Genomic DNA, 27,587 nt, shown 5'->3' on the forward strand with positions numbered 1-27,587 from the left:
ATGGAGGCTAAAGAACACCGTACTAAAGAATGAATAGGTCAACCAGGCAGTTAGAGAAGAAATATAAAAATATATGGAAACAAACGAAAATGAAAATACAACAATCCAAATGCTTTGGGATGCAGCGAAGGCAGTCCTGAGAGGAAAATACATTGCAATCCAGGCCTATCTCAAGAAACAAGAAAAATCCCAAATACAAAATCTAACAGCACACCTAAAGAAAATAGAAGCAGAACAGCAAAGACACCCCAAACCCAGCAGAAGAAGAGAAATAATAAAGGTCAGAGTAGAAATAAACAATATAGAATCTAAAAAAAACTGTAGAGCAGATCAATGAAACCAAGAGTTGTTTTTTTTGAAAAAATAAACAAAATTGATAAACCTCTAGCCAGGCTTCTTAAAAAGAAGAGGGAGAGGACCCAAAAGGATAAAATCATGAATGAAATGGAATTATTACAACCAATCCTCAGAGATACAAGCAATTATCAGGGAATACTATGAAAAATTATATGCCAACAAACTGGACAACCTGGAAGAAATGGATAAATTCCTAAACACCCACACTCTTCCAAAACTCAAACAGGAAGAAATAGAAAACTTGAACATACCCATAACCAGTGAAGAAATTGAATCAGTTATCAAAAATCTCCCCAAAAATAAGAGTCCAGGACCAGATGGCTTCCCTGGGGAATTCTACCAGACATTTAAAGCAGAGATAATACCTATCCTTTTCAAGCTATTCCAAAAAATAGAAAGGGAAGGAAAACTTCCAGATTCATTCTAAGAAGCCAGCATTACTTTGATTCCTAAACCAGAGATCCAGCAAAAAAAGAGAACTGCAGGCCAATATCCCTGATGCATATGGATGCAAAAACTCTCAATAAGATACTAGCAAGTCGAATTCAACAGCATATAAAAAGAATTATACACCATGATCAAGTGGGATTCATTCCTGGGCTGCAGGGCTGGTTCAACATTCACAAATCAATCAATGTGATACATCACATTAATAAAAGAAAAGGTAAGAACCGTATGATCCTGGCAATCGATGCAGAAAAAGCATTTGACAAAGTTCAGCATCGTTTCTTAATAAAAACCCTAGAGAAAGTCGGGATAGAAGGAACATACTTAAACATCATAAAAGCCATTTATGAAAAGCCCACAGCTAATATCATCCTCAATGGGGAAAAACTGAGAGCTTTCTCCCTGAGATCAGGAACATGACAGGGATGTCCACTCTCACCGCTGTTGTTTAACATAGTGTTGGAAGTGCTAGCATCAGCAATTAGACAACAAAAGGAAATTAAAGGCATCAAAAATGGCAAAGATGAAGTCAAGCTTTCACTTTTGCAGATGAAATGATATTATACATGGAAAACCTGATAGACTCTACCAGAAGTCTGCTAGAACTGATACATGAATTCAGCAAAGTCGCAGGATACAAAATCAATGTACAGAAATCAGTTGCATTCTTATACACTAACAATGAAGCAACAGACAAATAAAGACACTGATCCCATTCACAATTGCACCAAGAAGCATAAAATACCTAGGAATAAACCTAACCAAAGATGTAAAAGATCTGTCTGCTGGAAACTATAGAAAGCTTATGAAGGAAATGGAAGAAGATATAAAGAAATGGAAAAACATTCCATGCTCATGGATTGGAAGAATAAATATTGTTAAAATGTCAATACTACCCAAAGCTATCTATAAATTCAATGCAATCCCAATCAAAATTGCACCAGCATTCTTCTCGAAGCTAGAACAAGCAATCCTAAAATTTGTTTGGAACCACAAAAGACCCTGAATAGCCAAAGTAATTTTGAAGAAGACCAAAGCAGTAGGCATCAAAATCCCAGACTTCAACCTCTACTACAAAGCTGTAATCATCAAGACAGCATGGTATTGACACAAAAACAGACGCGTAGACCAATGGAATAGAATAGAAACCCCAGAATTAGACCCACCAAAGTATGGCCAACTAATCTTTGACAAAGCAGGAAAGAATATCCAATGGAAAAAAGTCTCTTTAACAAATGGTGCTGGGAGAGCTGGACAGCAACATGCAGAAGAATGAAACTAGACCACTTTCTTACACCATTCACAAAAATAAACTCAAAATGGATGAAGGCCCTGAATGTGAGACAGGAAACCACCAAAACCCTAGAGGAAAAAGCAGGAAAAAACTTCTCTGACCTCAGCCGCAGCAATTTCTTACTTGACACATCTCGAAAGGCAAGGGAATTAAAAGCAAAAATGAATGATTGGGACCTCATGAAGATAAAAAGCTTCAGCACTGCAAAGGAAACAGTCAACAAAACTAAAAGGCAACCAACGAAATGGGAAAAGATATTTGCAAATGACATATCAGACAAAGGGCTATTATCTAAATTCTATAAGGAACTCACCAAACTCCACACCCGAAAAGCAAATAATCCAATGAATAAATGGGCAGAAAACATGAATAGACACTTCTCTAAAGAAGACATCCGGATGACCAACAGGCACATGAAAGATGCTCAACGTCACTCCTCCTCAGGGAAATAGAAATCAAAACCACACTCAGATATCACCTCACGCCAGTCAGAGTGGCTAAAATGAACAAATCAGGAGACTATAGATGCTGGCAAGGATGTGGAGAAACGGGAACCCTCTTGCACTAGTGGTGGGAATGCAAACTGGTGCATCCGCTCTGGAAAACAGCATGGAGGTTCCTCAAAAAATTAAAAATAGACCTACCCTATGACTCAGCAATAGCACTGCTAGGAATTTACCCAAGGGATACAGGAGTGCTGATGCATAGGGGCACTTGGACCCCAGTGTTTATAGCAACACTTTCAACAATAGCCAAATTATGGAAAGAGCCTAAATGTCCATCAACTGATGAATGGATAAAGAAATTGTGGTTTATATATACAATGGAATATTACTTGGCAATGAGAAAGAATGAAATATGGCCTTTTGTCACAACATGGATGGAACTGGAGGGTGTTATGCTAAGTGAAATAAGTCATACAGAGAAAGACAGATACCATATGTTTTCACTCCTATGTGGATCCTGAGAAACTTAACAGAAGACCATGGGGGAGGGAAGAAAAAAAAAGAGATTAGAGAGGGAGGGAGGCAAAACATAAGAGACTCTTAAAAACTGAGAACAAACTGAGGGTTGATGGGGGATGGAGGGAGGGGAGGGTGGGTGATGGGTATTGACGAGGGCACCTGCTGGGATGAACACTGAGTGTTGTATGGAAACCAATTTGACAATTTTATTAAAAAATACAATAATAAAAATAAATTAAAAAATAAAAAAGTGTTGAAGGCCACACACAGAATTATATATCTGGTGAAAAAAATCTTTCAAGAATAAAGATGAAATGAAGATATTTTCAAATAAAAGAAAAGTAAGAGAATATGTCACCAGTAGAATTGTATATCAAAATATGCTAACTGCAGCTAACTGGTTCTCCAGGCTCAAAGAAAGAATTAGAGGGAAACCCAGATTTTCAGGAATGATTGAAGAGCACTGGAAATGGTAAATATATGGGTAAATATAAAAGTCGATATACAGATGCTAATTCCTCCCTCACTTCTTTTTTAGAGGATTATATGTGCAAACAAAAATGTTACAGAGCCTGCAGTGAACTGGTAACATTTATTAAATGAACTAATGACTTGTTTTAAACTCTGAAGATGGACTTCCAGCATCAAGTCTACAGTTGCAAAAATGACTTTGTGTAGAATCTAGATTAATTCAAATAAAGGCATTCTCTCCTTTGCCCCATTTCTACTCCTGCCTCAAGGCCAAAGCTACAGGTAGAGTGATTCAGGCAGGTTAGCCACTCCCACTCCTATCCCAGCATGTACTTGGCTGCACACCTTGGACTGCTCATTCCCACCAGTTGCTAGTCAATGGAAGACGGTTCTCACAGGATCCACTGTTCCATCCTGGTCCAGCAGATCATTTAAATAGCTGCTGTAGTCTTCTCAAATACAGCTACTGCAGATCACAATCTTTAGAGCCAGTAGAAAGCCAGTAGAAAGTGCCAGAGATTTCAGGGCCCAGGTTGGGATATCCATTGATCACCACTAAGGTCTTTGTTAAAGGGAAAAAAAAAATGACTGACACATTCGTTAAAGACAGTAGGGCAGACTTTCTTCAGGATATTGTGATGGGTTTAAGGATCACCGCAATAGGATTTTGTTGTAGAGGAGAGAGATTGGCTCAACTACGATTACATCAAGGAAAAGTGGGAATTTATGACCAAAGAGCAGGGTTGGGAGTCAGTGGATAGAAAAATCACATTGGGACACAATGACAACCACTGAATTTGAAGATCATCTAGGGAGGTTTTAAATGATGTGGGGTTTTTTTTTTTTTTTAACTTTATTTTTTATTTTTTAAAATTTACATCCAAATTGGTTAGTATATAGTGAAGCAATGATTTCAGTAGATTCCTTAATGCCCCTTACCCATTTAGCCCATCTGCCCTCCCATAATCCCTCCAGCAACCCTCAGTTTGTTCTCCATATTTATGAGTCTCTTTTGTTTTGTCCCCCTCCCTGTTTTCATATTATTTCTGTTTCCCTTCCCTTATGTTCATCTGTTTTGTCTCTTAAAGTCCTCATATGAGTGAAGTCATATGATTTTTGTCTTTCTCTGACTAATTTCACTTAGCATAATACCCTCCAGTTCCATCCACGTAGTTGCAAATGGCAAGATTTCATTCTTTTTGATTGCTGAGTAATACCCCGTTGTATATATATACCACATCTTCTTTATCCATTCATCCATTGATGGACATTTGGGCTCTTTCCCTACTTTGGCTATTGTTGATAGTGCTGCTATAAACATGGGGATGCATGTGTCCCTTCGAAACAGCACTCATGTATCCCATGGATAAATGCCTAGTAGTGCAATTGCTGGGTCGTCGGGTAGTTCTATTTTTAGTTTTTTGAGGAACCTCCATACTGTTTTCCAGAGTGGCTGCACCAGCTTGCATTCCCACCAACATTGCAAAAGAGATCCTCTTTCTCCACATCCTCGCCAACATCTGTTGTTGCCTGAGTTGTTAATGTTAGCCATTCTGACAGGTGTCAGGTAGTATCTCATTGTGGTTTTGATTTGTATTTCCCTGATGATGAGTGATGTTGAGCATTTTTTCATGTGTCGGTTGGCCATCTGGATGTCTTCTCTGAAGAAGTGTTTATCCATGTCTTGTGCACATTTCTTCACTGGATTATGTGTTTTTTGGGTGTTGAGTTTGATAAGTTCTTTGTAGATTTTGGATACTAACCCTTTATCTGATATGTCCTTTGCAAATGTCTTTTCCCATTCTGTCGGTTGCCTTTTAGTTTTGCTGATTGTTTCCTTTGCTGTGCAGAAGCTTTTTGTTTTGATGAGGTCCCAGTACTTCATTTTTGCTTTTGTTTCCCTTGCCTCCGGAGACGTGTTGAGTAAGAAATTGCTGCAGGCAAGATCAAAGAGGTTTTTGCCTGCTTTCTCCTCGAGGATTTTGACGGCTTCCTGTCTTACATTGAGGTCTTTCATCCATTTTGAGTTTATTTTTGTGTATGGTGTAAGAAAGTGGGCCAGGTTCATTCTTCTGCATGTCGCTGTCCAGTGTTCCCAGCACCACCTGCTGAAGAGACTGTCTTTATTCCATTGGATAGTCTTTCCTGCTTTGTCAAAGATGAGTTGGCCATACATTTGTGGGTCCATTTCTGGGTTCTCTATTCTGTTCCATTGATCTGAGTGTCTGTTCTTGTGCCAGTTCCATACTGTCTTGATGATTACAGCTTTGTAGTATAGCTTGAAGTCTGGGATTGTGATGCCTCCTGCTTTGGTTTTCTTTTTCAAGATTGCTTTGGCTATTTGGGGTCTTTTCTGGTTCCATACAAATTTTAGGATTGTTTGTTCTAGCTCTGTGAAGAATGCTGGTGTTATTTTGTTAGGGATCGTGTTGAATATGTAGATTGCTTTGGGTAGTATCGACATTTTAACAATATTTGTTCTTCCTATCCAGGAGCATGGAATCTTTTTCCATTTCTTTGTGTCGTCTTCAATTTCTTTCATCAGCTTTCTAAAGTTTTCAGTGTATAGATTTTTCACCTCTTTGGTTAGATTTATTCCTAGGTATTTTATGGTTTTTTGTGCAACTGTAAATGGGATCGATTCCTTGATTTCTCTTTCTGTCGCTTCATTGTTGGTGTATAGGAATGCAACCGATTTCTGTGCATTAATTTTATATCCTGCAACTTTGCTGAATTCATGAATCAGTTCTAGCAGGTTTTTTTTGGTGGAATCTTTTGGGTTTTCCATATAGAGTATCATGTCATCTGAGAAGAGTGAAAGTTTAACCTGCTCCTGGCCTATTTAGATGCCTTTTATTTCTTTGTGTTGTCTGATTGCAGAGGCTAAGGCTTCCAATACTTAGTTGAATAACAGTGGTGAGAGTGGACATCCCTGTCTCAGTCCTGACCTTAGGGGGAAAGCTCTCAGTTTTTCCCCATTGAGGATGATATTAGCATTGGGTTGCACATATATGGCTTTTATGATCTCGAGGTATGATCTTTCTATCCCTACTTTCTTGAGGGTTTTTATCAAGAAAGGATGCTGTATTTTGTCAGATGCTTTCTCTGCATCTATTGAGATCATATGGTTCTTGTCCTTTCTTTTATTGATGTGATGAATCACGTTAATTGTTTTGCAGATATTGAACCAGCCTGAATCCCAGATATAAATCCCACTTGGTCGTGGTGAATAATTTTGTTAATGTACTGTTGGATCCAGTTGGGTAATATCTTGTTGAGGATTTTTGCATCCATGTTCATCAGGGAAATTGGTCTATAGGTCTTCTTTTTAGTGGGGTCTCTGTCTGGTTTTGGAATCAGGGTAATGCTGGCTTCATAGAAAGAGTTTGGAAGTTTTCCTTCCATTTCTATTTTTTGGAAGAGCTTCAAGAGAATAGGTGTTAACTCTTCCTTAAATGTTTGGTAGAATTCCCCTGGACACCCATCTCACCCTGGACTCTTGTTTTTTGGCAGATTTTTTATTACTAATTCTATTTCCTTACTGGTTATGGGTCTGTTCAAATTTTCTATTTCTTCCTGTTTCAGTTTTGGTAGTGTATATGTTTCTACAAATTTGTCCATTTCTTCCAGATTGCCCATTTTGTTGGCATATAATTGCTCATAATATTCTCTTATTATTGTTTTAATTTCTGTTGTGTTGGTTGTGATTTCTCCTCTTTCATTCTTGATTTTACTGATTTGGGACCTTTCCTTTTTCTTCTTGATCAGACTGGCTAGTGGTTTATCAATTTTGTTAATTCTTTCAAAGAACCATCTTCTGGTTTCATTGATCTGTTTTACTGTTTTTTTGGTTTCAATAGCATTAATTTCTGCTCTAATCTTTATTATTTCCTGTCTTCTGCTGGTTTTCGGTTTTATTTGCTGTTCTTTTTCCAGCTCCTTAAGGTGTAAGGTTAGGTTGTGTATCTGAGATCTTTCTTCCTTCTTTAGGAAGGCCTGGATTGCCAAATACTTTCCTCTTATGACCGCCTTTGCTGCGTCCCAGAGGTTTTGGGTTGTGGTGCTATCATTAAATGATGTGTTTTAACTATTGGATAAGAAGAAACTAACTCACAATTGAGGAGTGAATGGTCAGTGCAGAAACGTAGAGGCAGGGATGAGGAAGACGTTTGATAGAAAAGAGTAGCAGAGCTGAGGGGACTTTTAGAAGGGAACATGAAGATAGAAGAGATAGTGTGATGGGGCATGGTCCCACAGGGACTGGGGAGAAGGGATGGAAATGCCTGGAATCACAAATAAGTTGGATTAGGCTCTGATAAATTTTGAAGACAACCATATCCAGTGATTTTTATTTTCTAATGAGGCTTAGGGAGAAATATTAATGTTTGGATCAGTCTCTGTGGGAAAGGAGGGATAGAAAGGGACAGGAGTGAACACTCCTTGAGTGCATGTGATGTGTCAAGCCCTATGCCAGGAGCTTTATAGTGTCACCTAATTCAGTCCCTACATCCACTCTAAATGTGAACACTTTGCTAGTATCCAGTCCAGGATTCAAGTCCTGGTCTGCCCCCTACTTTATTTCCATTACACCATACTGCCACAGGGATTCATAAGAGAATAGCCAAGCAGATTTCAGGATAACCATAAGATAGAAATAAGAAACTTTTAAGGAGACCTAATGGTCATCGTCATGGATTCCAGCAGCCAAGGGGTCTGTACTTGGTGACTACTCACTGTACCTTCTAAAAACAATAGACAGATTTCTCTATCAGCAATCCCCTGAGGTACAGATTCTTGATGCCAGAATGTCATATCACCGGAAGCACATCAGGAGCCGTTTAAGAGAAAAGCTGAGGAAAAAAACTTACTGAGATCAAAATAAAACATTTATCTGCTTCAGAAACCCTGAAATGTAAGTTGTTTTACTTCTTGGTTTGCCTTGAATTTTTGCACTGAAACATCTTTTTACTTCCATTAAGAAATTTGTGGGTTATATATTTAGGCTTAAACTGATAAGGCTGAGTACCCTATGGATAGCTTCAGAATAACAGTTAGCTTAGTTTATCCTAATTAGTTAAAGGCATTTGTGTAGGCTAAAAGCAAAAGAAGTGTGGCTATGGAGGAAATGGAGGAATCATCTTGCAGGCAGCGTCCCACTGCCCAGAAGAGCATCCTGGCATCTAACCTGGGCTTACAAGATGTATGGATGAATGAAGACGCAGAAGTAAGCCAGGGAGAAGGAGTACAGAACCCTTTGGTACTCTATTCTCAGAAGATCGCATGTGCACACAGACAATATGCATATCCCCTTTACATCCTGCTTCTGAAGGTACACGGAGCTTGTGAAAGCTGTCTGATCCCAAGTTCTGAAGACTCCCCTTTAAGGCCTAAACAGCCCACTCTGGGAATGGTCCCTGTGCTATCTTAGTACCCATGCTTTGGCATCCACCTCATTCCACCTGTCTGCTCTGGCTGCACACTCTATTTCTGACCAGGGTGTGGTCAGCCATGACCAGTCTGTGGCTTTATCCTACTTCCCCTGAGGATAATTCAACCTACCCATGGTTCATTCCTAATCCCAGTTCTGCCTGAGATGCTCCAGCCTCATCCCTATAAGTCAGGACTCATCAGGATTCCCGAGCTTAACCTCTAAGGTTTGTCCTTGCCCTTGTCTTAAACTCTCTGAACTCACACTCCTGACAGTAGACCCTACCTACTTTATCATGGTTATTGCTGCCAAATAAGCTAAGACTACTTAACTCCTCTGTGCTTTCATTTCCTCAACTATAAAATAGTAGTGTCTTGCCTTTTCTGCACCATCATAGTATGTGTGGTTGACTGTTCCTTGCTGTATCTTCTCACAAGAATTTCAGGATCAAGAGATTCCTGGCCAAGAAACCAAAGCAGAATCATCACATTCCCCAGTGGATATGGATGAAAACTGGTAATAAAATCAGGTACAACTCCAAGAGGAGACATTGCAGAACCACCAAGCTGGGTCTATAAGGAATCACATATGAGGTGGTACACATATTTATGCTGCATGAAGTCCACTTGCTCATATCATATACTATGTAAACATCACCACTACTTGAACAATGGACATGTTTTATTAGAAGATGATTTTTCTCTGTTACTATGCTTCTGCACCAGTAGTTTGGTTCAGTAATAAATATGGGAGACCTTTTGTTTGAAAAAAATAGTAGTGTCTCCCTAATTACAGTGCCTAGAACAAGGCCCTGGAAGATAGTAAATCTCAGTAAATATTCACAATTACCATCTTTATTGTACATGTTTAAGTTTTGCTCTTGAGTCCAAACATCTGTGTTCTTTATATGCTTTAGTTGGGCTTGTGAAAGATGGTAAGGGCAAATAAAGGTCAGTTCCCCTGCAAAGATTCTTCCCACTACAGAGGCTCTGCTTTTGCTAGGCTACCAGGCAGCCTTCCCTGGGACCTCAAGTTAGCAAGATTCTCTATCAGCTTTGCCTGGGTGACAGGACAGCAGAGAGATTCCATGGAGCTAAGATGTCATCAGAGCCCTGTGGTGGCAGCAGCACACTTATAATATTCATTTATTGCTATGAAGCTCTTGAGAGCCTTTAAAGCAGGAAAAAGCTATGTATGTACAGATTGGAGCCTTCTGGGGGGGAACTACCCCTTTATTTCCCATTTTGCTCACAGCTACCTTGGTATTTTAATTGTGCTGTCCTTATAAGCACAAAGTCACTAGAATTCAAGAAGATTTTAAGTGGTAAAGTTTATTTTTATTTAGTAAGTCTCTATGAACTGTAAGCCTCTATGCTTGATTCTTTGAGGGTTGCAGAGATGTAGGCAATTACTGTCCCTGCTACTTTATAGACAAGAACACTGGACTTAAAAGATGTGTTAGAGATCCCTAGGATAATCCCTAGTGGTCACTCATTAGGAGGACTTTTGGGATTCAGCATACAGCTGTATTCATAGCTGAGATTTATTACAGTGACATACTAAGAATACACTGCTGGATCATAAGGGAGAAGTACACAGGCAGAGCCTGGAGGAATCCATGTGCAGGCCTGTTTATGCTTTCTCCCTCACATGGAGTGATCACACAGAGCACACTCTTCCAGCAGTGAAGATGTAGTAATATCTGAGTGTTTTGGCCCCAGGAAGCCCATTAGAGACCCAGCACCCAATGTTTATAGGTGGCTGTCATATAGGCACCCTCTCCTTACCATGTATAAAATTCCCAGAACGGAAGCAGAAGTTCAGCATAAACTGTATTGCTCACGAAAACAGTCTAGGCTAGTGAGCCACCCTTAACTGTTAGGAACTCTTCAAGAACCAAAGGCCAGCCTTGCGAGCATACCTTTCTAAGGATAGCAGTTTCAGCCTTGCTATGTTAACTCTTCTGCACTGAGAAGGTGTCACATATGTACACACCAGATCTAATGCTAGCCTGTCAGAATTGCTGCCCTAAATAGGGGAGAAACAGGTCCCTTCTGACTAATAGGGCCATAGAAGGCTTCATGCCACCGCATGTTTGAGCTGGGCCTCAAAAGATAGGTAGGAATTGAGCAGCAGAGAGAAATGGTGAGATAAGTTGCAGTGAGCAAAGAATACTTTTAGGGAAAGGCAAGCAGGCCCATCTGACATGAATCAAGGTATGTTGAGACTTAGAGACATAGCTATTTTCAAATTGGTTTATTTCTTTTTCTTTTTTTTCAAATTTATTATTTTGAGAGGAAGAGAGAACACACAGGTGCGCACAGGGAAGGGACAGAGAGAGAGGGAGAGAGAAGAGAATACCAAGCAGGCTCCACACTATCAGTGCAGAGCTGGATGTGGGGCTCGATCTCACAAACCTTGAGATCATGACCTGGGCCAAGATCAAGAGTCAGACACTTGGGGCGCCTAGGTGGCTCAGTCGGTTAAGCGTCCAACTTCAGCTCAAGTCATAGTCTCACAGTTCGTGGGTTCAAGACCCGTGTCAGGCTATGTGCTGACAGCTCAGATCCTGCAGCCTGCTTCAGATTCTGTGTCTCCCTCTCTCTCTCTGCCTTTCACCCACTCACACTCTGTCTCTCTCGTTCAAAAATAAGTAAACATTAAAAATAAAAAAGAGTCGGACACTTAACCAGCTAAGCCACCTGGGCACCCTGGTTTGTTTATTTTTGCTCCATATTTTGCTCAATATTATCAAGAAAGACAATCGGAATGAGTACAGGCTTTGGAGAATCCAGACTTAAGTTGAAATTTTGTCTCTATACCTTGTTAGCAATGTTACTATAATGTTTTTAAAATAATATCACTAATTTTCCCACATTAAGGGAGAATAAAAAAAGAATTTGACATAGTTACAGTGAAAATTGTTCCTATATTTTAAACTTCTTTTTGAGGAACTTCCATGCTGTTTTCCAGAGCGGCTGCACCAGTTTGCATTCCCACCAACAGTGCAAGAGGGTTTCTGTTTCTCCACATCCTTGCCAGCATCTATAGTCTCCTGATTTGTTCATTTTAGCCACTCTGACTGGCGTGAGGTGATATCTGAGTGTGGTTTTGATTTCTACTTCCCTGAGGAGTGACGTTGAGCATCTTTTCATGTGCCTGTTGGCCATCTGGATGTCTTCTTTAGAGAAGTGTCTATTCATGTTTTCTGCCCATTTCTTCACTGGATTATTTGCTTTTCAGGTGTGGAGTTTGGTGAGTTCTTTATAGATTTTGGATACTAGCCCTTTGTCTGATATGTCATTTGCAAATATCTTTTCCCATTCCGTAAGTTGCCTTTTAGTTTTGTTGGTTGTTTCCTTTGCTGTGCAGAAGCTTTTTATCTTCATAAGGTCCCAGTAATTCACTTTTGCTTTTAATTCCCTTGCCTTTGGGGATGTGCCGAGTAAGAGATTGCTACGGCTGAGGTCAGAGAGGTCTTTTCCTGCTTTCTCCTCTAAGGTTTTGATGGTTTCCTCTCTCACATTCAGGTCCTTTATCCATTTTGAGTTTATTTTTGTGAATGGTGTGAGAAAGTGGTCTAGTTTCAACCTTCTGCATGTTGCTGTCCAGTTCTCCCAGCACCAGTTGTTAAAGAGACTGTCTTTTTTCCACTGGATGTTCTTTCCTGCTTTGTCAAAGATGAGTTGGCCATACGTTTGTGGGTCTAGTTCTGGGGTTTCTATTCTATTCCATTGGTCTATGTGTCTGTTTTTATGCCAATACCATGCTGTCTTGATGATGACAGCTTTGTAGTAGAGGCTAAAGTCTGGGATTGTGATGCCTCCTGCTTTGGTCTTCTTCTTCAAAATTAGTTTGGCTATTCGGGGCCTTTGTGGTTCCATATGAATTTTAGGATTGCTTGTTCTAGTTTCGAGAAGAACGCTGGTGCAATTTTGATTGGGATTGCATTGAATGTGTAGATAGCTTTGGGTAGTATTGACATTTTGACAATATTTATTCTTCCAATCCATGATCAGGGAATGTCTTTCCATTTCTTTAAATCTTCTTCAATTACCTGCATAAGCTTTCTATAGTTTTCAACATACAGATCTTTTACATCTTTGGTTAGATTTATTCCTAGGTATTTTATGCTTCTTGGTGCAATTGTGAATGGGATCAGTTTCTTCATTTGTCTTTCTGTTGCTTCATTGTTAGTGTATAAGAATGCAACTGACTTCTGTACATTGATTTTGTATCCTGCAACTTTGCTGAATTCATGTATCAGTTCTAGCAGACTTTTGGTGGAGTCTATCGGATTTTCCATGTATAATATCATGTCATCTGCAAAAAGCGAAAGCTTGACTTCATCTTTGCCAATTTTGATGCCTTTGATTTCCTTTTGTTGTCTGATTGCTGATGCTAGAACTTCCAGCACTATGTTAAACAACAGCGGTGAGAGTGGGCATCCCTGTCGTGTTCCTGATCTTAGGGAAAAGGCTCTCAGTTTTTCCCCGTTGAGGATGATGTTAGCTGTGGGCTTTTCATAAATGGCTTTTATGATCTTTAAGTATGTTCCTTCTATCCTGACTTTCTCAAGGGTTTTTATTAAGAAAGGGTACTGGATTTTGTCAAAGGCCTTTTCTGCATCGATTGACAGGATCATATGGTTCTTCTCTTTTCTTTTTTTTTTTTTTTTTTTAATGTGATGTATCACATTGATTGATTTGCGAATGTTGAACCAGCCCTGCATCCCAGGAATGAATCCCACTTGATCATGGTGAATAATTCTTTTTATAAGCTGTTGATTTCGATTTGCTAGTATCTTATTGAGAATTTTTGCATCCATATTCATCAGGGATATTGGCCTGTAGTTCTTTTTTTTTTACTGGGTCTCTGTCTGGTTTAGGAATCAAAGTAATACTGAATTCATAGAATGAGTCTGGAAGTTTTCCTTCCCTTTCTATTTCTTGGAATAGCTTGAGAAGGATAGGTATTATCTCTGCTTTAAACGTCTGGTAGAACTCCCCTGGGAAGCCATCTGGTCCTGGACTCTTATTTGTTGGGAGATTTTTGATAACCGATTCAATTTCTTCGCTGGTTATGGGTCTGTTCAAGCTTTCTATTTCCTCCTGATTGAGTTTTGGAAGAGTGTGGGTGTTTAGGAATTTATCCATTTCTTCCAGGTTGTCCAGTTTGTTGGCATATAATTTTTCATAGTATTTCCTGATAATTGTTTGTATCTCTGAGGGATTGGTTGTAATAATTCCATTTTCATTCATGATTTTATCTATTTGGGCCATCTCCCTTTTCTTTTTGAGAAGCCTGGCTAGAGGTTTGTCAATTTTGTTTATTTTTTCAAAAAACCAACTCTTGGTTTCGTTGATCTGCTCTACAGTTTTTTTAGATTCTATATTGTTTATTTCTGCTCTGATCTTTATTATTTCTCTTCTTCTGCTGGGTTTAGGCTGCCTTTGCTGTTCTGCTTCTATTTCCTTTAGGTGTGCTGTTAGATTTTGTATTTGGGATTTTTCTTGTTTCTTGAGATAGGCCTGGATTGCAATGTATTTTCCTCTCAGGACTGCCTTCGCTGCATCCCAAAGCGTTTGTATTGTTGTATTTTCATTTTCGTTTGTTTCCATATATTTTTTAATTTCTTCTCTAATTGCCTGGTTGACCCACTCACTCGTTAGTGGTGTTCTTTAACCTCCATGCTTTTGGAGGTTTTCCAGACGTTTTCCTGTGGTTGATTTCAAGCTCCATAGCATTGTGGTCTGAAAGTATGCATGGTATAATTTCAATTCTTGTATACTTATGAAGGGCTGTTTTGTGACCCAGTATCTGATCTATCTTGGAGAATGTTCCATGTGCACTCGAGAAGAAAGTATATTCTGTTGCTTTGGGATGCAGAGTTCTAAATATATCTGTCAAGTCCATCTGATCCAATGTATCATTCAGGGCCCTTGTTTCTTTATTGACCGTGTGTCTAGATGATCTATCCATTTCTGTAAGTGGGGTGTTAAAGTCCCCTGCAATTACCACATTCTTATCAATAAGGTTGCTTATGTTTATGAGTAATTGTTTTATATATTTGGGGGCTCCCGTATTCGTCGCATAGACATTTATAACTGTTAGCTCTTCCTGATGGATAGACCCTGTAATTATTATATAATGCCCTTCTTCATCTCTTGTTACAGCCTTTAATTTAAAGTCTAGTTTGTGTGATATAAGTATGGCTAGTCCAGCTTTCTTTTGGCTTCCAGTAGCATGATAAATAGTTCTCCATCCCCTCACTCTTAATCTAAAGGTGTCCTCAGGTCTAAAATGAGTCTCTTGTAGACAGCAAATAGATGGGTCTTGTTTTTTTATCCATTCTGATACCCTGTGTCTTTTGGTTGGCGCATTTAATCCATTTACATTCAGTGTTATTATAGAAAGATACGGGTTTGGAGTCATTGTGATGTCTGTATGTTTTATGCTTGTAGCGATGTCTCTGGTACTTTGTCTCACAGGATCCCTCTTAGGATCTCTTGTAGGGCTGGTTTAGTGGTGACAAATTCCTTCAGTTTTTGTTTGCTTGGGAAGACCTTTATCTCTCCTTCTATTCTAAATGACAGACTTGCTGGATAAAGGATTCTCGGCTGCATATTTTTTCTGTTTAGCACACTGAAGATATCGTGCCAATCCTTTCTGGCCTGCTAAGTTTCAAAAGAGAGATCAGTCACGAGTCTTATAGGTCTCCCTTTATATGTGAGGGCACGTTTATCCCTTGCTGCTTTCAGAATTTTCTCTTTATCCTTGTATTTTGCCAGTTTCACTATGATATGTCATGCAGAAGATCGATTCAAGTTACGTCTGAAGGGAGTTCTCTGTGCCTCTTGGATTTCAGTGCCTTTTTCCTTCCCCAGTTCAGGGAAGTTCTCAGCTATAATTTCTTCAAGTACCCCTTCAGCACCTTTCCCTCTCTCTTCCTCCTCTGGGATACCAATTATGCGTATATTATTTCTTTTTAGTGTATCACTTAGTTCTCTAATTTTCCCCTCATACTCCTGGATTTTTTTATCTCTCTTTTTCTCAGCTTCCTCTTTTTCCATAACTTTATCTTCTAGTTCACCTATTCTCTCCTCTGCCTCTTCAATCCGAGCCGTGGTCGTTTCCATTTTGTTTTGCATTTCGTTTAAAGCGCTTTTCAGCTCCTCCTGACTGTTCCTTAGTCCCTTGATCTCTGTGGCAAGAGATTCTCTGCTGTCCTCTATACTGTTTTCAAGCCCAGCGATTAATTTTATGACTATTATTCTAAATTCACTTTCTGTTATATTATTTAAATCCTTTTTGATCAGTTCATTAGCTGTTGTTATTTCCTGGAGATTCTTTTGAGGGGAATTCTTCCGTTTGGTCATTTTGGATAGTTCCTGGAGTGGTGAGTACCTGCAGGGCACTTCCCTTGTGCTGTGGTGTATAACTGGAGTTGGTGGGCGGGGCCACAGTCCGACCTGATGTCTGCCCCCAGCCCACCTCTGGGGCCATAGTCAGACTGGTGTGTGCCTTCTCTTCCCCTCTGCTAGGGGCGGGATTCACTGTGGGGTGGCGTGGCCCGTCTGGGCTACTTGCACACTGCCAGGCTTGTGGTGCTGGGGATCTGGCGTATTAGCTGGGGTGGGTAGGCAAGGTGCACGGGGGCAGGAGGGGCAGGCTTAGCTCGCTTCTCCTTAGGTGATCCACTTCAGGAGGGGCCCTGTGGCAGCGGGAGGGAGTCAGATCTGCTGCCAGAGGTTTGGCTCCGCGGAAGCACAGAGTTGGGTGTTTGCGCAGAGCGAGCAAGTTACCTGGCAGGAACTGGTTCTCTTTGGGATTTTGGCTGGGGGATGGGCGGGGGAGATGGCGCTGGCGAGCGCCTTTGGAGCTCTGCCGTCAGGGGGCTCAGCAGCTCTCCCCCCCTTTGTCCTTCAGCCTTCCCGCTCTGAGCAGAGCTGTTAACTTATGACCTCCCAGACGCTAAGTCGCGCTTGCTGTCAGAACACAGTCCGTTAGGCCCCTCCGCTTTTGCCTGCCAGACTCGGGGGCTCTGCTTGGCCGGCAAGCCGCCCCTCTGCCCCGGCTCCCTCCTACCAGTCCCTGGAGCGCGCACCGCCTCACCGCCCTTCCTACCCTCTCCCGTGTGCCTCTGGTCTGCGCTTGGCTCTGGAGACTCCATTCTGCTAATCCTCTGGCGGTTTTCTGGGTTATTTAGGCAGGTGTAGGTGGAATCTAAGTGATCAGCAGGACGCCCGGTGAGCCCAGTGTCCTCCTACGCCGCCATCTTCCCTCCGACCTCTAGAATTTTTAAATACTTTAAAATTTTTAGTACTTAGGAAATCTTTATTGGCTCTTGTTTCTTGAGATTATTCCTGGGCTTTCTCAGTCTTATTCTTTAAAAGCTTAGAAAATGTCGAGTAAAATATCTGACAGATTTAAGTATTCATTTGACTTTCAAGTTGACTCAGTCTTCTAGCTTCCACTCAAAAAACAATCAGGATTCTCCTGTGTGTATTTATTTTGGTTCCTATAAGCTCTGCTCTTCCCATCAGGATTCCCTCTTGACATATAATATGTTAAACAGAAAAACTTTACCTCATTGAAACACAGAAATAGCAGCAGAAATAGTGACACAAACAAGTTAATAAGTATAAATAATGTATATTCTGGTATCCATAGAGGACTCATGTCGTTACAATAGGCCAAATCTGTAAGAGTGTGTGTGTGTGTGTGTGTGTGTGTGTGTGTGTTGTATAGCAGACCATGAAAAAACATGGGCAAATGGTATTTTTCTTACATCTGTGAATATATATTCTTCCTACTCTATATCATGCCAAACAGAGAAAAACATGTGCAGTGAGTAAAGGAATGAAACTTAAAAGGACATAAATGTTCACATTCTGAACAAAGAACTGGAAAGCACAGAACAAAAGATTATCAATGTAAATGAGGGTAACGAGGGAGGAGGGGAACAAGATCAGAAAGATAACTCTTTCCATTGAAAATTTGGAGTACTCCTGCCAGGTTCCCGTTCATCGCATGAAGCAATGTATGAGAAGATGCTGATTAACTCTAAAGTGTAGTATACATGTTGATAATTGCTCTCATCCTGTTCAAAACCTTGGTGTGTGTTTGTTTCATTTCCATTTTGCTGTGTAGAAATTCCAAAACGTAACTGTGAGGACTGGAAAGCCTTATGCACTGAATTCCTGGAGAGAGGGATGTTTGTTCAAAGTTTGTTTTGCTTGCCATCAGATCCTACTAGTGAAAGAGTGAATTTTTGAGGCTATCCTTTTCTAGTTAGTAGAATATGCATTAAGAAATCATGATTAGATTATGTTGAGTATGATCTTTCATAAAAGACAGTCATTTTTCTATATTCCTGCCAAGACAGTGTTTTTACATGAAGCCTTAGAGAGCAAGCACACCTGAGCATTTAAGTCTTTCCCGTTTGCATAGTAAATAAATTGGAAAACATTATAATAAATAAATAAGAAAACATTAGGTCATGTTATCAGTGATTTGCTCTTAAATGCTTTATTTTTCTATGGTAATGCTTGACCACATATTTAAGTACAGTAAGATAAATTACAAGGTAGCATTTTTTCTATATACTTGAGGAAAGAGTTCTTAGCCAAACTGTTTTTTTTTTTTTTTTTCAGCTCTCACTCATTTACTAGTTTCTTTCAGAACTACTAGGTCTGGGTTACTCTTGGGAAGTTACAAAGGACCTATCTATGAAGGGTGCATTTGTCTATACCAGACAAAAGAACTGTTCCTGAACTCAGAGAAGCAGCCACTGCTCTAACATTGCTTATTTGGCATCAAGGGCTAGCATGATTACTTTTCTCTGACACTCCAGACTGCTTGACCTTCAGCTGAGAAATATAAAAGTGTGGCACTTCTTTAGGCCCCATAGATTAGCAAAACACATAAGAGTCAGAGTCGGTCTTCTTGCCTCCCAACTTCCCCACACGTATGTACACCTTTCTTCGGAGTATTATGACTTGAATGTTGGAGACGGCAAAGATGAACTGATTTAGCATTGTGCTGTCCTGTCAGCGGGGCCTCACCCTCACTGCACCCCCATTTATTCATCTACGTGCTCTTTATTGTTAGCATTGAGAGCCCGATCCTGGCATGCGAGCATAAATCATTAGAGTGAAAACAACTGTAGCTTCCCACATAACTGATCCTTAAGTTACCATTTAGTTCCAATTTCACGAGAAGTATGTTATTTCTAAAGACCCTTTAGGGGCTGCACAATTAGAAAAATGCTATTATAAATGGTCAAGAATATGTGATAACACGTTTACTCATGTGTCTCTTTTGCTTTTAGAGAAAATGAAAAGAATCTGTTTCCTGGGATTGTTTGTCATTTAAGTCTCTACTTGTTCCAAATCAGGCAAACCATGGTTCCCATCACCTCTCAGTCTCCTGGATGTGAATGCCATAAACTTCAAATAGACTAGGTGTCACCAGCAGAGCTGGAATGAGAGTTTGGCATAAATTTTCTAATCAAAAGGGTCAGGTGCCCCATGTGGGTAATAGGGATTATGGGGCTAGCTGGATTTTCTTCATGTAGCACCTCTGGGAGCCTAATCAAACAGATGCAGATTAGAATTGCAACTTGACCATTCTCTCTCTACTTTCTGATCTCAAGCTAGGAATTTTATCCCTCTGACTGTTTCTTCAGAGATGAAATACCAATTATGAGGATTAAACACAAGAAAAAAGACAAGAAAAGAAACACTTTAAACAATGTCTGGTATATAAAAGATGCTCATTAGCTGCCGTTGCTGCTGCGACAGCAAGTGATAAGGACCTGGGGCTGCATCTTCCACCCATCTCTTTTCCCTGAACTTTAGACTTGGGCTTTTTATCGGCCTGTTTTTGGTTCATCTACATATCCCACAGAGACTTCAAATTCAGCGTACACATCTGAACTTTATATCTTCCCTGGTTGACTACCAGATGCAATCAACTGCTACATGTGGTCAGCTTATATCTCACATCCATTCTCTGTCTTCTGTTCCCAAAAAGCATCATAGCTTGATGGGGCTGCTCCAATTATCCTGCGAGTATTTTCTATATTACCAACTTGCCTTCAACACTGTGGCCCTAGTGATCATTCTAAAGATTTAAGAGATCAACATTATTTCTCATAGTTGAACTTTCCTGTCCTCTATAAGGCCCATAATGAGGTTTTCCAAACTTGGTAATCCTAACAACTGAGACTTTAAAAAAAAAATACAAATTCTTGGATTCTCTCCAGAAGTCCTCTTTGAGTCCTTTCCTCTGGAGATTCTGATCCAGAAGACCTGGGATGGAGTCCAGGAATCTTCATTTTAATAAACTGCCAGTTATTCCTGATGATAGCCAAGTTTGGAGAACCCCCACATGTAAGTCCACACTGTGGATTTGTCCACTGTGTTACATAGCACTTTGATCACTCCCCACCTTTCCAGTGCCCTCCTAATTCATGCTTGGAGCCTTCCCACCATCAAGTTGCCTCAGACCTCTGAGAGTCTGCGTTTGAAGCACTCTCCTGAAATCTCCTTCTCTTCATCTCTAACTACCCCTTACCAAAGCTGAAAGCCTGGCAATATTGCAAGAATCCTTTACGGTATCTCCTTTGGGCAGCCTACCCTAATCCCAGTAGAACTTGTCAGCAGTCCCTGTCTGAGTAACTATAGCATTTTCACATTGTGTTGTAATTTTGGCTTTATGTGGATCTCCGAGTAGACTCAAAGCCTTGAGGATAGGGAAGGACCATTTCATTTCTCTATTCCCAGTATCCAACTCAGTTTCTGAAATATCCTAGAGGTTTATGAATGCTTGTTGAAAGAATGAAAAGGAGAGAAGAAGGCTGGAAAGAATCCTTGAGTTGTACTAGTAATTATAAAATATTCTTTGGAGCCCTGAAGTATCTCAGGGACAAGTAGTGATTGGTTAGCAAAGAGGCCTAAGTAGGGAGGACTCCTCCCTCTGTTCCGCTTCCCCCCACCTCTGATTCAACCAAAGTAGTTCTCTTTATAAATCTTTCGTATATTGAACAGTGTAAGGTTTCATTGTAAAGAGAAAAGCTGATGCTAAAATATTTGAAAACCACAGTAGTGATTTGCCGCTGTGAAACCACTTTATACGCATTTCTGTTGTTGTGCTTCAGAATGCAGTGGGGAAACTTGAAGAACTTGAGAAATGAGCCAAGTGACCTAAATTGGAAAATGAATCTATGAGGAAATACTAGAGGTTTTTTAATCTGTTGGAATGTACTGTGTAGTACCACCTTGGGGCTACTTGTCCATTTTTAAGCACCTGGGAGGTTATCATGAGAAAGATGCTAAGTATTTGCCATCCATCTCCACAGAGGACCAAATGGGAAACATGAAGATTAGTTGAAAGAGTTGAGAGAATTCCTCTGAATTTATTTGAGGAGCATGCTTATATTTCCAAAACAGAGTCTTCAGGAAACACTCTCCCTAAATATCAGAGACCGTTTCTGCTTCAGCATAGACTGGTACATCATTGGCAGTCACCGAACATTTGCTTTGAGGGATGCATAAATTACCACCCATAGAGATGTGTATGCATGTGTGAATTAGAATTTTCATAAAATCAAGTGATGTTAAAATTAAGACACTAGTAGACTTGTCACAGATTCAAATTATGGAATTCATTTGTAGCAACTTGCTCAATAATGTGAAGTTATGAAATTAATGTAACTTCATATACTATTCATGCATAGCTCATCATAAAGACAACTAAATGCAGAGAAGCTCTCTTATAATGTTGCTTATTAAACAGTAAGAATTTAACACCATCTCTTTTTTTCTTTTGAAAGAATTGGAGTTTTCTCACCCATATTTAAGGGAAAAACTGATATTTTGCTCTCTTATAGAAGATGTTTGTAAAACCTCAAGAATAAATTTTACTCTTTTGGCCACAGTTCCTTTCATACCTTTGGGAAATCTGTAGCTCCGGTTGGCAAATAGATTTGATCAGCATTTATCAAACTTTGTACAGATTCCCTTGCCTTACACAAAAGCAGCTTGTGGGGTCAAATGTCACCTGTCCCACTTGGTATTTAAAACATACAACATTTTAAGCCTCTGAGAAGTCCTAGAGGATAGAAACCTGTTTAACTGTATTTAATTCAGAATTTCCCACTTTTTTGACCACTTCAGGAAACATTGGACAGATATTTGCCTTCAGATACTTTGAATGTTAATAGAAAGCATCATTTGGAAATCTTGCCATTCACAACTACGTGGATGGAACTAGAGGGTATTAGGCTAAGTGAAATTAGTCAGAGAAAGACAAATATCATATGACTTCACTCATTTGAGGACTTAAAGATACAAAGCAGATGAACATAAGGGAAGGGAAGCAAAAATATAAAAACAGGGAGGGGACAAAGACAGAAGAGACTCTTAAATATGGAGAACAAACAGAGGGTTACTGGAGGGGTTGTTGGGGGAGGGGTTGGGGGGCTAAATGGGTAAGGGGCATTAAGGAATCTACTCCTGAAATCATTGTTGCACTGTATGCTAACTAACTTTGATGTAAATTTAAAAAGTAAATTAAATAAAAAATTTTTAAAAAAGAAAGCATCATTTGTTTATCATACCCGAGAAGCTAGCAAAACGGGAAACAATTAGATGTATTCCCAAAGCTCCATGAAATGAAAAAAACAGTTCTTTTTTTCACAAATTGTGAAGAAGGCTAGGTGAAACCAGAAGCATGAAGGGCTCTAGGAAATTTGAAGGTCATGTGGGCACTATAAGAACTCGGGCCTCCTCTCACTGTTGAGGAGAAAGATAAGTTCTTGGATTCTGATAGGACCAGCAACCCTGCCACTCAGGAATTTGTTTTATATACCCTTTTATCTTTGGACCAGAGCTTGATGTAGCCTCTCCAAACGACACACCTCTCTGTGGGTATCTAGCAGCTCCAAACAGCAACCTCCCTGATAGACGTCTGCCCTTGAGAGATTCACAGAGATTGGTAGTGTGAGAGTATAGCCGTTGCAGGTGTTCCTTCAAAGATGCAGAAGTGATGATACGTTCTCTTGAAAAGACATAAACTTCCTAAAAATACATTTATACTCCTGTATCAAGTTAAGAGCTAACTGGGTGGTTGTTAAATGCATTATACACATGTTAGGATAGATCAACTACAATAACAGGAAAATGTTACTTTGATGTGCTTGTTTCCCGTTTCTCTGATAAGCTTCAACTTTCCATTACTAAAACTACAAACTTATTTGTATCTACACCTATTGTTTCCTCCTGCATTCTTTCCTTGATTCTCTCAGTTCTTCTAGGACGTGGGAACCTTTTTTTCCTTTGCCAATTATTTTCTGTCTTTCCTCTGTCTTCAGTATCTCATCTTCTTCTAACATTGTCCTAATATAAGTTATCTTGGGTGCCTGGGTGGCTCAGTCAGTTAAACATCTGACTTTAGCTCAGGTCATGATCTCACAGCTCATGAGTTTGAGCCCTGTGTCGGGCTCTGTGCTAACAGCTCAGTACCTGGAGCCTGCTTCGGATTTTGTGTCTCCCTCTCTCTCTCTACCCCTCCCCTGCTTGTGCTCTGACTCCCTCTCCTTCAAAATAAATAAACATTAAAAAACAATTTAAAAAAAAGAAGTAAGTGTCCTTTGGTGCATCCCATCTTTTTTTGAAGTCAGGTTGTTGAACTGTAATTTGCATGTAGTAAAATTCACTCTTTTTAATACATCCTTTGGTGAGTTTTGACAAATTTATAGCTGTGAGACCACCACCATATTCAAGAAGTAGAACCTTTCATCACCCCAGAAATTTCCCTCATGCACCTTTGCAGTCAATCCCTGCCCTCCTTCCTCAACCCTGGCAACTCCTGATCTGGTTTCCATCCTTACAGTTTTGCCTATTCTAGATTATAAGTGAAGGTATACAGTATATGGTCTTTTGTGATTGATTGGCTTCTTTCACTTAGCATACATTTTTGAGATTCATCCATATTATTATATATCTCAGTAGTTCTTATTGCGAAGTAATATATATTTTTATTAATATAAAATTATATATTTTATTAATAAATAAAAATATTTATATATTTTATATAATATAATATATATAATCCACCATTGTGTGGATATTCCATTATATGGATTGTCCAATCATTTCCTTTTGGACATTTGGGTTCTTTACAGTTTCTATTAGGAATAAAGCTGCTACAAATATTCACTTTTGGTCTTTGTGTGGACATAAGTTTTCATTTCTGCTGAGTAAATACCTAAAAGTAGAATTGTTGGGTATGTAATATGTTTAACTTTATAAGAAACTCTCAGACTATTTTCTAAAGTGGCTGTACCAGTTTGTATTTCCCTCAACAGTTTATGAGAGGTCTAGTTGCTCTACATTCTCACCAGTCCTTGGTATATCTAATCTTTAGTTTTAGCCATTCTAATAGGTGTATAGTGGTACCTCACTGTGCTTTTAATGTTCATTTCTATAATGATTAATGTTTTCTTAAGCTTATTTGCTATCCCTGTATGTTCTTTGGTGAAGATCTGTTCAGATATTTTGTTCATTTTTAAATTGAGTTATTACTTATAAAGAACTCTCAGAACTCAATTAGTGTGTTCTCCATACAGTCCTTTCTTAGATGAGTGTTTGTAAATATTTTCTCTCAGTCTATAGCTTGTCTTTTCACTTTCTTAAGAGTGTCTTTCTAAGAGAAGATGGTTTTAATTTTGATAAAGTACAGTTTATCATTTTGTTGTGATTCATGATATTTTCTTAATAATCTGAGATCACAAATATTTTTCTTTAATGCTAAATATAGAAATAATAAATGTGAGTAAAATATAAAAATGTACTTGTCTTCATTTTTGTCCTGTGTTTTCTTCTTACAGTTTTATAGTTTTAGCTCCTATATTTAGGTCTATGATCCATTCAAGTTAATTGCCTTGTAGGCAAGGATCACGGTTTAGTTTTTTTCATATGGATTGTTAAGCACGATTTGTTGAAATTACTATGCTCCTTTGCTGAATTTTGGTGCCTTTATTGATAATTGTGTGTGTGTGTGTGTGTGTGTGTGTGTGTGTACACATGTTAATAAAGACCTCCCTCAACCCAACATGCCCATTCAGCTATAAATTCATCACTTCCACCTTTTCATAGTTTTTCACTGAAGAGTAGTCTAGACTCACTGTTTCTGCCTTCTCACTTCTTACTTCTCACACTGGGCTCTTTCTCTACCATTCCACTAAAACAGTTATTGCAAGAATCACACTAGTCTCTTTTCTGAACTATCAGGGACACTCTTGTGCTTCTCTCATTTGATTCTCAGTGGCCTTTGACCTCAATGATCCCTCCCTCCTCTTTTGGACATTTTCTTCCCTTGACTGACATAACATCCCACCATCCTCCTTATTTTTGTTGTTTTTCTGTTTGTCCCCATGTGTCTACTTTGCTAGCTGTATTTCTCTTGCCTGCTTCCTAAATATCAATGTCCCTCAGGATTCCAACCAAAGCCGTTTTTTTTTTTTTTCTTCTCCTTCTGTGTACATCTTCTCCTTATTCCCATCCAATCCCCTGGCTGAAAAAAAATCTCAAGTTTACATCTGGCCCAAATAATTTCTCAGCTTCATTTCTGCATATTTAATTGTCTACCAGGACCACAAGCTCTATGAAAAAAAGTACCTTGTATGCATCTTGTTCCCATTTGTATTCCCATGTTTAGCACACAGAATTTAACAACTTTGTTGACTAAATGAACAGATGAATACATGAACAAAGTAAGCAACCTATGAAGTTGATATTAATTCTAGTACAATATTTTAATATTTACCTTTTTACTGATACCACATGTATGTAGTGAGTACATGACTGTGGGCACAGGAGAAATAAATTACTTTTAGAATCACATACTTAGTCTTTGCCATGGCTCAGTTTTCCTGTTGCAGTTGGTGGGGAGCCTTGGGATGAAGAGGTGGGAAACTGAGCCTGGGCAGGAGCAGGCTACAGTGAGAGAGTGAAGAGACACCTCTCCAGATGTCACAAACACTCTGTCTCAGGTTTTTTAATCCAGTAATTTCCTTCAGGAATTAAGGAATAACTGTGTTGTTTGGGGAATAAAATATTTTAATGACCCCATTAAATTCTGATGGTAACTTTAGTTATAATACATTATTTCTCTTTGACTTTTTGCCCAAATTTTTGTTAAGTCCCTATAACATTTTTTTTAGTACTAAAATTATTCTTAAGAGTTTTATAGGAAGACGTAAACTGGGTAACGTAGGTTCTTTTGGCTCTAGTATGATGAACATTTTTATGATCCATGGTTCAATCAGAGAATGTGTGTGTTTGTTATGGGCTTAGCATTATGACTGGAGCTTTGGGTGTATTTGGAAAAAAATACTAGATACTATCTTCATTTTGCCCCTCAGGGAGCACACACCTTTAGGGAGAGAAGAGCCACAACCAGCAAATAAACAACAGCTGTTAGGTAGTTTATAGTGTCCAGTGCATGCTGCTTGGCAAGAAGAATAGTGTCCTGCCATTAGACATGTACTTTTGGCCTTGCCTGTCACTATGAGCTGTTCTGAAAGTGTTTAGGGTTTCTCTATAAATGCCCTTTTTATTTGTTTTGGAGCATGTGGTCCCTTACATTTCTCTGTCTCTCTCTCCTACATTTCAGTGAGCGGTTTCTGGTGAGACTGAACAAGAATGGTGGGCCAAGGAACCCAGAGAAGATAGAACGAATGTGTGCCCTTTTTACAGTATGTGCAAATTCTCTTTCCCTTCACTGCTGTTGACTCTAGCCAGGGGCCTCCTGTGTGGATATTGTCACCCTGGAAACAAGCATTTATTCTTCTCCACACACTGGGGAGAATAGGACTTGATTTATGTTTCTATCAGGTTTTAATGAAAAATATTTAAAGAAAACTGAAATCAGCCACAATTTTTAATTGAACTTTTTGTTAAAGAAATATAATCAAATACATTTTACTAGTGTAGATTCTATAAGCTATTTAATAGAATAGACAAAACCTTAGAGAAGTCTTTCTTACTTTTATTATTTAAGGCCACTGGGAATTTCTCTGATGTAGAAGTATAGTTTCTCTAAAGGCATCCACCAGATTTATAGCTTTGCAGTTTTTTAGTGAGTGCAGAGTGCATAGAAAGAGAGACAAACTAAGTAGTTCATCTCTCTCACATACCAAATGGAGGGTCTTTTCCTGCTATTATCTATACTTTCATTTTTTCCAAATAACCATGCTGTCATTGATGGTCTCTAAGACCATAGGCATCAGCTCAGAGAAGTCTTATTAATCTGCTTATGGAAAGTGCTCAGTCTCACAATACCACATTGCCTTATGAATTCTTCAGGTTGATTCCGATATACTAAATATTTTTTATTTAGTTAAAAAACTAAGTGTTCAGCTTTGTTTATTTCAGTTAATTTATTTGCTAAAGGAAAAAACAAGACTATGTTACAATTTTAAACCAGTTTTGACTCTCACGGATTCTTTAATCTGCTTCAGTGATACTGAGATACATTAAGACCCATTAATGAAAGGAGGTGTGATAGTCTCACAGTGCCATTGCCCTTATGTATGGTGCATGGTTGATAGGTGACA

At 39.2% G+C, this 27,587-nt stretch overlaps 1 protein-coding gene across 5 annotated transcripts in view; it reads left to right on the plus strand.

The window, feature by feature from the left end:
• DOCK3 (dedicator of cytokinesis 3) overlaps window positions 1-27,587 on the plus strand; it is a 579,897-nt gene that overhangs the window by 416,549 nt on the left and 135,761 nt on the right. For 4 of the 5 annotated variants that reach the window (XM_042979031.1, XM_042979034.1, XM_042979033.1 and 1 more), the window contains one exon: window positions 26,645-26,726. The exons of the other annotated variant lie outside the window; for it this stretch is intronic. In XM_042979031.1, the coding sequence (XP_042834965.1) occupies window positions 26,645-26,726 (82 nt within the window). The remainder of the gene's footprint in view (window positions 1-26,644; window positions 26,727-27,587) is intronic. 5 annotated transcript variants of the gene reach the window in all.

This window comes from Panthera tigris, chromosome A2, assembly GCF_018350195.1.
Source record: "Panthera tigris isolate Pti1 chromosome A2, P.tigris_Pti1_mat1.1, whole genome shotgun sequence".
Classification (NCBI taxonomy): Eukaryota; Metazoa; Chordata; class Mammalia; order Carnivora; family Felidae; genus Panthera; species Panthera tigris.